This window comes from Topomyia yanbarensis, chromosome 1, assembly GCF_030247195.1.
Source record: "Topomyia yanbarensis strain Yona2022 chromosome 1, ASM3024719v1, whole genome shotgun sequence".
NCBI lineage: Eukaryota > Metazoa > Arthropoda > Insecta > Diptera > Culicidae > Topomyia > Topomyia yanbarensis.
The window spans coordinates 118,725,760-118,738,680 of record NC_080670.1 but is presented as its reverse complement, the minus strand read 5'-3'; the positions used below and the strand labels follow the sequence as shown (position 1 = coordinate 118,738,680).

Below are 12,921 nucleotides of genomic sequence, written 5' to 3'. Positions count from 1 at the left end.
CATTCGAGAGATTTGATAGCGCTGAAAGGGGCTAATTTGTTTGCCAAAGCAAATGTTCTCCAGGTGGGAGATTTTTGTTCCAATTGGCCCTGATTACTAGCATGGAGCTGCACAAATTAATACACGAAGATGAATCCTAATAATGACCTTCTCTCCCGGTGTTGACATACAGTCTTCGGACATTTGACAAGACTTGCTGTAACCGAATGAAATCACAATTCCTTCTGAGATTTGCGGCTCGGTGTATTAAATTAGCGGAATCTAATCACCAATGAGCTTCGGTCAGATGATTGAAAATCGGTTCTTTCGTGTGTCTGTGAGTGTATGCTATCTTCCAACCATCGAAAATAAAAATGATAGCTTCTGCAAGTAGCACGTAATGACCAAAACTCATCCACCAGCCTTGTACAGCTCACACATATTTTCTTCTCGGTATTGTACAGTCCTCCGTTCACCCCAAGCAGCCAAATACGAATGATAATAGAAACGAATCTGTAGCGGACTTATATTTAAAACTTTTCATCGGTGAAGTGTTCGGTTGGTGCACCATATAGTCGGCTCTGATCGAGATGCTCTGAAAAGTTTCACCATTTCCGAGTAGTTTTCGAAAGATTTTTCAAAACACATTTTTTGTTATTAGTGCATGTTATACATACTTCAAATTTTAATACTGCATAGAGGAACATATTTTCAACAAATTGGCCTAAAAATCAAATCATTCTGTTAAGTATGATGGAAGTTATTAACGTTCAAAATCTGACGCGGCGCCACAGCCGATATTTTGAAACGGGACCCCTATATTGAAAGCATAAATGTATTCTACATTAAAAAAAACTACTGCTTAACTTTCGAATAGAAAGTCTGAACTCAATCCAATTGTTTCTACAGAACTTAGCTGTTAGAGCAGATATACTATTAAACCTCTTTCCTATTCTATTCTGCATGTGAAGCAAATATTACAAAAACAAAACAAAGAAAAAAAAAACGAAAGGAATAAAAATTGTGCTAAATTAAAACTAAAAGCAAGAAAACTGCTGAGCGATGAAGCAAACAACTCACCACCAGCCAGCAGTGCCATGCCGAGAACCAGCAGCAGTATGCCGGTTTCTGTACACCAGCACGACGAAATTTCTCTATTTTTTCCTAGAGTGTGCGATGGTCGCTGAGACCACTTTCGAATACCGCCCGCCAGTAGCGATTGGCGAACGTTCCGCCGCACTTCAGTTCGGCACGTAGAATCTTTCTTTCTGAGAGAGCAGTACCATGAAGCCATAACCGTTCCGAGAACGTTGAATCAGCAATCCGCCGTTTTGCACTTCATATTCCACCACCGAGAATTCGTCAGAAATGCCTACTAAACTTTCCTCTTCCTATCAAAAACTTTTTAAGCAAGTAACGTTTTTTTTTACTTTTCCCTTCAGTTATCTTCCACCCATCGAAGATCCTTTCCTACAACTGTACATTCCTTCAAAACCATGATAAAATGAAACCCAAACATCATCTTAGTTTAGTGGATTAACTACAAACTGTATTTGCTAAATAGCAATAAATATTACAAATCTAAGGTAATCTAACAAGCGTATCGCTTTTAATCGAAACTTACCCGAGTTAAATTGGTTTGCTCATGTGGTTCTGTTTCTGCTTCTTTTGAGGAATAAGGGTTCATGATTAACTTTTCCTTTCCCCATACAAATCCAAATAAAATGTACTCATTCCGAGTGATTCCGCTGGGGAAAGTGGTAGCAGCTAATCCTTTATTAGATTGGATGTTTGACCTGTGAAAAAGAATCGGAAGAATCTTTAAAAATGTTTACAATGGGATTGATTTCATGGACCTGTGAAATTGATCACAATGCAATATTTTTTGTGGACCAAACCACCTAGCAAATATAACAAAGATAACAAATCAAACTTTAAAGAACAAACTTACCTCAAATCCTTCCGCAAAATTTTCTTCTGGCAAGCTGCCAGATTTAGCTGCAGGGTAACGACCACAGAAATAAGGATTTATACGGCAAAAAAAGACAAGGTCTGTTCCAGTACCAGGAGAAACTGGAAGTACTCCGGAGAAAATCGTTCCTGTACTCTCTTCTTCTCTTTTTTCTTCTTCTGGTAGCAAACCGGAGTAAAAAGGAGCAAAGATTTTTTGCTCCTGTTTACTCCGGAGTGACTTCCGTGTAATGGAACAAACCTAAACCGGGCGGTCAGCGTGGCAAGCAGAAAGTTAGCAAAAGTTGAGCAAAGCGAAATTGATGCTGGCAGAGTTTCTGCGAGCATTTTGCGCGATTTGTGCGAAAATTCTGGCAACGAATTCGCTCAAATGCAACAACCGCCCGGTCAAACCATTCGGAATTTGATTCGGAATCCTGAATGGAGTCAGTATGGATTCCAAATCAAATGCAACAACCGATTCTGAGTCGGAATCGGTTGTTGCATTTGATTTGGAATCCATAATGACTTCATTCAGAAATCCGAACCGGTTCCGGAATGAGTATAACTGGGCGTTTCTGACAGATACGGTTAAACCAACCGTTGCTGCTCACTTTTATTCAGAATCCAGCCAGCAATGTACGGCCAAGATCTCTGCACGCTTCCTGCCACATCTTTGTCAGATGTTTTGCTCGATTCGTGCTAAATTCGACCAGGTAGGAATTGCCAGGATCTTTGCACAGTTTATGTCCGAGTTGTGCTAGGGTTTTGCTCGGTTCTTGTAAAAATTTGCCAGAAAACGCGAGCGAAACCGAGTTTGCCCTAGCTCAACTAACCCGACAGGATACGCGCAGAAATCTGACAGGGCTGCCAAACCAAGACTTACAGAAATCTTACAGAGCGGTCTCTGCCATAAAATTTGCTCACTGGGCTGCCGTGGTAATGTGGGAATGTGATAGAGTAGAAATGTCAGGTGGTTTATTTTTGGCAAAGTAAGTGTTAAAAATTTTCACAATGTATTGGCCTGGAAAAAGTCAGTGTAAAAATATCAAATAGTATAGAATTTATTATCATAGAGAAATTATAATGATTAAGCAAGATGTTGGAAGATGAAGAAATAGCTGTGCTCGTTGGGTTCCTTACAGTAAAATCTCAGAATGGATTTTCTATACGCAACTCCAAAAAGGTGGGTATCATTGTAGTAATTGTAATTTTGATTACGGTACCAGTTTAAGCGCAATTGTTTCGGGTGCAGACTTAAGACAGATGTCTTCATTTTAATTCCATCATATGTATACTAGTAAAATGCACTATCAAAACATACTAGTATTCCGACTACAACTTCTAGTCGTCTTCTGTGTATATTTTAGCGAGGACTTGAAGAATCGATTTAACTATCCCTTTTAACCACAATGAACCGTGTCAAAGAAACGAAATACTAAAAAACTTTCTTTTGCGTAGCAGATAGGCCAGGGTGGAAACGACGTCACAGTATGTGGAAAACGGGATCAGTATTGCTTGAACGAGTTTCATCCGTATGGTAGTAGATATTACTGTAGATAATTTCCGTAATGTGTAAATACAACTTGGGTGAAACTAATCACCAAAAAATCCATCCAAAATATTTAAGAGGCACTAGTAGCGACATCTAGTGATATTGTTTATTGCTTTAAAAGTTGGATTTTTGCAAAGAGAATAGGAAAAGAGACGAATAGTGTGAAGCCAAAAATACCTTATTGAGCAGACCAATCGTGCAATGTAAATAAACATTACTCATGCCTGAGTTGGAGGAGATAAGTATTGTAAATCTATCAAAAAAAAAATTTGAATTTTCGTCAGAATTTAGTGCAATCGTGATTGTAAGGCGCATTCTAGAGTCTATGTATGAGTAAAAACAAGTTTTAGAATTATTTCATCTCTTTGTTTCGAAATGCACATCGTTTGATAAACAAATTCAACGATCGACAAAAGGTTTGTTTTCAAAATATAATAGGAGTCATTTAAAGTGCTGCCTTTGGAAACGGTTGCCAAATTCTAGTGTTGAAATCATCGTAAAGGGAGTGTTGCCGTTTTGACTGATTTTCACTCTGCGTCTCTTTCACTATTCTCTTTGAGAAAAACGAGGATGAAGTTTCATGGACCTAAAACAAATTCCTATTAGAGAACAAATATGTGTTTTGATGAAACAATTATGCCAATATAGTCTATGGACTATGCTCTTTAGGTAAATAATACTAAAAACATGAAATGTTTAGTGCTAATGTAGTTTTTAAGCGCTTTAAAATGATGCGTCCTTTTGAAAATTATAGGACCTTTCACATAGGTCTTTTTTCGGGCCTAAGAATCATACGACGCTGCACATAAGGCTTTTTTCAGCAAAGGTAGCTCTTACGACGAATATTGAATATCTTCAAAGTTTTCGACATAATGAGCACCGGAATACGAATGTTCTTCATTACTATGGTAAATAGTTGCACTGGATTTAACAGAAGTCTTGCAGAAAAAAATTGCGGGAAACTTTAGTTTATATTAACAAACCATTGGCTGGAAGTGGTTGAAACCAACGAATGGCATGTTATTTTAGAATAACTAAGCTTTCCAATTATCAATTAATTTATTATACTTTCTAAATTCAACTTCGAAGATAAGTCGCATGAACAGAAGAAAATAATCTTTTATTTTGATGCTTAGGACGTTTTTACTAGGTACCTATGTGCAGTGGGAAAAACATAGAATGAAATGAATCATGCGTCGTTTTTGCATGGCGCCTATGAGCAGTTGCAGAGGTTTTGAAATGTTTCACGCATAGGTCCTTTCAATTTAAAAGGTCTCAAGTGCAAAATTTCAAAATATGATCATGACAACTTTGCGACTTTTTATATAATGCTTGTTATTTTGATAAATACTGGGTATAATGAATCCTGGTTTTCGGTATTCGTTAGCTATGTTGTAATCACGTGCTGCGCTGCAAATAACTCAGTTTGTTTACATTTGTCACTAAGGACCATTTGAATCAGCACTCTTGAATTATGAAGTGCAACACGCAGAAAAAAGATTTGTAGGTTCAATAAAAATATGGCTTAAATTCAATAAATAAAATTATTGGTTGGGAGGCAATAAATTTATTTATTGAATTCAATAAAATTTATTTATTGTTTCAATAAAAAAGTTTATTGTTTTGCTTTCTAATAATTGTTTTTATTGAAAATAAAAGAAAATTATTGAAATTAAAAATGTTTTTATTGAAAGCATTGTATTTACATTGTTTTTCTAATAAAAAATATTGTGAAATTAATAATTTTGTTGGTTAAAGTGATAAACAATAATTGATTGAATTCAAAAACACATATTTTTGGTTTAAATATGCTAAATTTTTCTGCGTGAAGGCATTTTCTGGCAGACGAATTCAAACATATTATCCAGAACTCAAGTTCTACAGGTTTCCGAGAGATCCGGTAGCGCGGTGTGTGGATTAATGCGGAAATGTCTCTTTTCGAAGTCTAACCGAGTAACTGACTATTTAGCCTAAGTATGAAAATATTTTCAACTTTATGTAAAACTTGTCTTTGTTCCAGCGCCGAGTAAATTGGGAGTATTGTCTATCGCGAGATAATATAGCATTTCGTCGAGTTGTTGCTATATGGGATACACACGAGTGCGGTCGAAACAAAAACTCACGTCAAAATATTTTCTCACTCGCACTGATGCAGACTAGATGGGCGCGTAATTCAACGCACGGCCCGGTGGCGCATGGCTGAAAAGTCGCAATGTGGATTTAAGAAAAGATTCGCAATACTTTGGAGCAAACCGTGAGAAAGCTATTTCGGAAATCGCTTCTTGTTCTTCTTTTAGTATTATCGATACAGTTGAATTTTACAGTTTTCAACTGCATCAATCATCGGTGTAAATAGGCGCGTGTTATTTTCTACTGCTGTTTTCTCCGAAAAAATCACATGAAGTACTGGAACAAACCTAAACAAAAATTAAGCCTTGCAAAAAAGTAGTTTTAGAATATTTAAACTAAATGCGAACAGAGAAGATTGATCTTGTGAATGAGGGTGCTCGACTCAGAAAGCAACTTACAAAAATGAAGAGCGTGAAATCTGCATTTCGCCGACCTAGAATCACCCAACACGGAACATGAGTGCGTATTACTTACCTTGTTGCCTGTCTACTGATGACTGCTCAACTATTCGCTAGATGATGGCAGATGCCTACTGCGATGTTGCCATGCACACAAGTGCTGCAAGATGAATATAAGTATTTACCTTGGAGTCGCGTTAACACCTAGTCGAGGGGTACAATGTGGCATCCCACATCTCACTCCTCCTTTAAAAATAACATGTAAGGGGAGAAAACGAGATTTGCAAGCGTCAACATTTCTGGATTTTGCTTTCGTGGTCAGGTTATTATTGTTCTTAAACTTTAACTTCTAACCATTTATTAAGACATGATTGGGATTTCAATGAGTTAAATTACCTCTAGTGATCTTAATAATGTAGATTACTGATTAAAGCTACTTGAAGTTTCGTTGGCTAAGCAGCGAATTTCTCACTTTCGTTGCTTCCTCCACAATGCGTACGTACTTGGCTTATTACGTTGTCATTCGTGCAATGTTTTAATGTACGTGACAAACCGTTTCAATTGTTGGGCGTCACAACCTAAGATTCCGTCTTTGTGAAAACAGTATGAGACTATTTGATATCCCGTGTAAACGAAAAGCTCGTAATATCCCAATGCTCATAGTCCAAGTTCACTCCACTGTATGGTGTTCTCATAGGGTTGCCGTTTTGTCTTTTCTATCGTGGTTACGGCCGCTAAGGATCTGCAATATTGAATATTGGCTTTTTTCCTGGTAGATCGACAACTACTAATCTAGCCCAATTCACTTCGCTCTGTATTAAAAACATTGAACTTGGATCTCAGGTCGATACTGTATACACGGATCTCAAGGCTGCATTCGATCGTGTAGATCACTCTCTTCTACTGGCAAAGATGAAGCGGCTGGGCGCTTCGGATTATTTTATAAGGTGGCTTAAATCATATCTCGTAAATCGTTCTCTGTGTGTAAAATTAGGAAGTAACGAGTCATACAGTTTCATCAACTTGTCGGGAGTGCCTCAAGGGAGCAATCTAGGACCGTTGCTTTTCTCGTTGTTTTTCAATGACGTTTGTTTTGTTATACCTCCTGGGTGTAGACTTATATATGCCGATGATCTCAACCTATTTCTTATTGTGCGGTCAATAGAAGATTGCAAGGAACTACAGCAACACTTAGATGCTTTTTGTAGTTGGTGTAATCGAAACTTGCTGGCTCTCAGCGTGTCCAAATGCTCCATATCTTTTACACGTAGAAAATATCCATTACTGTGGAACTACACCATTTCCGGGGAATCGCTAGAGAGAATGACAGTTGTCAGAGACCTCGGTGTACTTCTGGACTCACAACTGACATTCAGAAATCATTACTCTCATGTTACAGCACAGGCAAATAGAAATCTCGGTTTCATTATAAGAATCGCCAAAGAGTTCACTGATCCATATTGTTTGCGGGCACTCTACTTTTCACTTGTGCGATCTGCCTTGGAAGCTTCAGCACCCATTTGGTGTCCTTACACAAGCATTTGGATCAACCGAATAGAAGCAGTGCAGGCAAGATTCCTCCGTTTTGCTCTTAGAACTCTGCCGTGGCGTAACCCAACAGGGCTACCACCGTACATCGATCGCTGTCGTCTGCTCGATATGGAAACCCTAGCCAAAAGGCGGAACACATTTAGTGCAGTATTTGTTGGGAAGATATTAACTGGCCAAATAGATGCTCCAGTTATTCTCTCACAAATAAATGTCAATGTGCCCCCGAGAAGTCTCAGATCGCATAACTTTTTAAGACTCGAGTTTCAACGCACTGAGTACGGTCAAAACGAACCCATTAGGGCGATGTGTAATGTTTTTAATAGTGTTTATGGCCATTTTGACTTTTCTGTATCTTGTGATGTTTTCAAAAATAGACTAAGAAGGTTGACTTAGATTTTAAGATTCATTTTTTTGTAATATTTGTATTTTTATTTATGTAATGCTGTGTACTATGTTATTATATTTTATTGTAGTGTGAATCCATTGTAATCAGGTGTGAATATATGAAAAGATAATGGGTTTTTACGCCCATTTGAGGATTGCTTCCGAAGTATAAGTAAGTCCTGAAATTGGCTTTTCCCATTCAACTACATTTCATGTAGACCAACATAGGTCAGATGAAAAATAAGAATAAATAATAATATTGCTGCAATGTATTCTACTGCTCTGTATGCTCTTTTGAAGCCAAAATTTGTGACATGCATATGCAAGGATGGAATGCACATCAGAGCAAATAAAAAGAAGGATACAAACACGGTGCACTTTTTATGCGAACCACCGCTCTTTTCTTTTACAACATACCTCCTTCACTCCGATGTGTGTTGCTCTCAAGTGTACATTCTGCTCCGTGGTTCCACACATAAACGAAAACTACGGGGGCCTTCCGAAAAGGAGGACATCATCTATGTAAATTGTGACATTTCAATGTTTTCAATGTATGAACATTTCTCTTACACCGAAAATATAAATTCGTAAATATAGTGAAATTGATCGTGCCATGCGCGAGTTTACCCGTCGTTTTCTGCAAAGAAGCAATTTCGTGCATTGTAAATAGTAGGTTTGGCTCAATACGTACTGCTCCGGGTTCTGTATCATCTGGACGTAAAAGCGGTTCGGGAAATCTTCCTGAAACCGGCGGACACGGATATGGTAATTGACTATTTGACCGTCGTGATGATCAACAATTATCTGACGTATAACAACAAGAACACCATATTCTACCTCTATTGAAGGTTTTATGACGTTCGCGGTTTGACAAATGGTGCACGTAAATATTATAAAAACTTTGTTATACATCAGTGAACAATTCGAACAAGCCGAACAAGCCAAACGAAGCCATTTCATAATAAGCTGATAAGTCGTTTCGTGGTTTATACGAAAAAAAACTCGTATTAAAAATGAAAGTATTTCAATAGAACTACGGATGATTCATCATATGTACGAAAAATGTCTATATTTTATGAAAATTGTCTGTACGAAACTAATTCGTAGCGATTTACGAATACATTCTATCAGAGTGTGATTTTGTACATCTAATTATCAGAAAACAACGTAGTTAGAACTAGCGATGCTTTAGATAGTTCCGAGGGATAAAAGTCGCTGGATGAACAAGTTTTGAAAAATATTTAATTTTCATTTCTTCAAACAGAAGGAAGCGATAATGTTCGAGACTCATGTTGACGACGAATCTGAGAGGCTATGCCCTTTGACACTGTAGCATTTTGCAAAGGTAACGCATCGGTCTATAATCAATTTTATTCGCACACCGAACGTCTTTGTAGATATTGTCTATCTCGAGATAATCTAGTGTTTTGTCTAGTTGTTGCTGTATGGGAAACACTCAAAAGCGATCGAAACAAAAACAAACGTCAAAATGTTTTCTCACTTCAACGCACGGCCCGGTGCCGCATGGCTGAAAAGTCACAACGTGGATTTAAGAAAAGATTCGCAATACTTCCAGCTTTTCTGCCTCGCGAGTGTTAACCGAGGACGTTTTTAAAAGTTCAGTATCGCTAGCAGTGATCCTGCTCAGCAACGATCGCTGAACTCCGCTGAAACCGCTGAGCTACCTGTACTGACCACTATCAATACTATGTGGGCTGTTTTGAAAAGTACTTTGAATCGTGGAGTCTTCGCGACCTCAGTTTGGTTGATAAACGTCAGGAATTTTCTACTGTCGTTTTGTAGTTGCTCCCATCCAGCGCGTAAGCGTTCTTAGAGATAGTACCATAGTGAGATAAATAATTGGCATTACTACTCGGCTGAGTACTTCTTTTAAGAGTTGAAGTTTGACAAACTTTTCTTGATCTCACTCACTATACTCTAAGCACACCCTTGCCTTGAATCGAGTGCTGAATTATATCGACGATTCGTTGTACCCTGCTTCATGACGGCGAACGCTTCGTGAATCCCGACTGTTTCCTACATTCCACTCAAATATTTGCTTATGGTCGTTACAATTTTCTTGTAGCAATTTGTGTCGTTCAGGCTTAGTTGGGTACAATGTGGCATCCCACAAAGAGCATGGAAATATTTTATATAAATATTTTCACGTAATGGCCAACAACAAATATATATTATTTTGCTTTGCTGTATTCCGATGGAAAACCCGTAATGATCATTTAAATGCGGATATAAAGACTAAATCATTGATTTTTCCCGGAGCGTGAAATTGATACATAATATAGAATATTTTAATCAGAAGTTTTGGACGCGATTGTAACAAAACAAATATTTTGGCAGCATTGGTCGAGATGGGGTATGTCGTTTTCAGCAGGGATTAGCAAAATATAAGAAGAAGTCAGCTGGCGGATCCTATCCTAGACATTAGGTACTAAACTTCGACATAGATTTTTCATTAGGGCTTAAATCGCAAATGTAAACAAACTGCGTTTTCACTATTACGACATTATGCAACAAAACTACTACAAGATTGAGGTGAAAATTAGTTAAAATGGTTTTTAGTTCGATGTATAATTAAAGAAAACAAAACGGCGAAACATGCATTTTCTTCGAGATTTCGACTTAGGCCCTTCTTCTCATATGGAATATAAAGGCCAAACTTACATTTTTAGACAGAAGCGGGCGTACGGTTATTATTCACAAATAAAAGAATAAACGGCGGTTCTATTATATAAATGATAAGCAATATCTACTATGATCATGTCTACTCGATAGTTGTTGCACAATAACATTTGAAGAAAAGATTCACGCGCCCTTTCTTTTACATTGGGTTTCTATGCGCCCATTTGCTGAGCCCTATTAAAAAGTATACTGTCAAGCTCGCCCATTTACCCAGCCCTACCCAGCAAGACAGAGTCAGTTTAGCCCATTTACCGCGCCCTTCTGAAAATTATGTACACGGTTTAGCCCTTTCGCAAATGGTGGTTGCTGAAGGGCGACATCACGACTGGGATGCAAATTGGGCGTAAGCATTTTTTTAGTTTCTACCTACTAAAAGCACATAGGAATTAAATTCTTTGTTATATTGTCATAAGGTTAAACGAAAAATGCTTCCGGAAAAACACGGTCATAAAGTAATTTATACCTATAATAAAAACTACATTTAGAAAAGCTTCGCCGAATATTGAAACTGATTTTTCTCCATTTGAGTACATTGCGACATAGGCCCTAATGAAAGATCTGTGTCGACTTCTGTGAACTTACCAACCAAAATATCCAGCAACCAAAAAGCTCACCAACCGAAAAGCTCCTATAATTATGGCCACCACTGTAGCGCATTAGCCACCTGGTGTCGGATAGCTGAACAAGCTCAGCTCACCAACCAAAAAGCTTATTTCACCAACCAAAAAGCTCACCTGTAAATTGATTGATGCTAGCATATTCGATAAATTTAAAATACCACTATTGCACATATAAACAATAATGAGAACGTTGCAGATTAAAAACAATGGTAAAGTACTATTAAACAATGACGATTGAATCATTCTAATAGCAGTAGTACCAATTCTGCCTCATTTTTCTCTGATATGCGCCACTGTTTTTATATCTTTCTCCGAAACAGTAACGATTAGAGCAACGTAAAATAGCAATTCTAGTAGCCAAATGGATCCTCTAAAATACCTATTGTAGCTCATATTGCCTAAATTGACTTTAGCATTTTTTATGATTATTGCCTTTCTCATATAGAAAGGTTATGCAATCACTCTGAAAAACGTCAACCTAATCCCGGCCCGGAGGGCCGAGTGTCATATACCATTCCACTCAGTTCGTCGAGATCGGAAAGTCTGTATGTGTGTATGTATGTGTGTGTGTATGTATGTGCGTATGTGTCAAATAATGTCACTTATTTTTCTAAGAGATGGCTGGACCGATTTGCCCAAACTTAGTCTCAAATGAAAGGTGCAACCTTTCCATCGGCTGCTATTGAATTTTGGATCGATCGGAATTCTGGTTCCGGAATTACGGGTTTCAGAGTGCGGCCACAGAGAAATTTCTCATATAAACTATAGGAAAAATTAAAAACAGAATTTTTATTTTTGATGCTAAATGTGTTCAAGGTGCATGAAACGTCGAGATTTGATGCAAACTCGAAAAAAATTTGACGACGATTCACTTTTTTGGATTTTGGCACATTTTTGCCTCTCATTTAGAAAGGTTATGCAATCACTCTGAAAAACGTCAACTTAATCCCGGCCCGGAGGGCCGAGTATCATATACCATTCGACTCAGTTCGTCGAGATCGGAAAAAGTCTGTATGTGTGTGTGTATGTATGTGCGTATGTGTCAAATAATGTCACTCATTTTTCTAAGAGATGGCTGGACCGATTTGCCCAAACATATTCTCAAATGAAAGGTGCAACCTTTCCATCGGCTGCTATTGAATTTTGGATCGATCGGAATTCTGGTTCCGGAATTACGGGTTTCCGAGTGCGGTAACACAGAAATTTCTCATATAAACTATAGGAAAAATTAAAAACAGAATTTTTATTTTTGATGCTAAATGTGTTCAAGGTGCATGAAACGTCGAGATTTGATGCAAACTCGAAAAAAATTTGACGAAGATTCACTTTTTTGGATTTTGGCACATTTTTGCCTTTCTCATTTAGAAAGGTTATGCAATCACTCTGAAAAACGTCAACCTAATCCCGGCCCGGAGGGCCGGGTATCATATGCCATTCGACTCAGTTCGTCGAGATCGGAAAAAGTCTGTATGTGTGTATGTAGGTGTGTGTATGTGTGTGTGTGTATGTATGTGCATATGTGTCAAATAATGTCACTTATTTTTCTAAGAGATGGCTGGACCGATTTGCCCAAACAGTCTCAAATGAAAGGTGCAACCTTTCCATCGGCTGCTATTGAATTTTGGATCGATCGGAATTCTGGTTCCGGAATTAC

The 12,921-nt window shown here is 37.9% G+C and overlaps 1 protein-coding gene across 1 annotated transcript in view; it reads left to right on the top strand.

Moving 5' to 3' along the window:
* Window positions 1-2,898: 2,898 nt before the first annotated feature.
* LOC131681526 (uncharacterized) overlaps window positions 2,899-12,921 on the top strand; it is a 126,701-nt gene continuing 116,678 nt past the window's right edge. Inside the window, exon 1 of the mRNA XM_058962387.1 lies at window positions 2,899-3,115. Coding sequence (XP_058818370.1) covers window positions 3,029-3,115 — 87 coding nt within the window. The 5' untranslated portion in view covers window positions 2,899-3,028. The remainder of the gene's footprint in view (window positions 3,116-12,921) is intronic.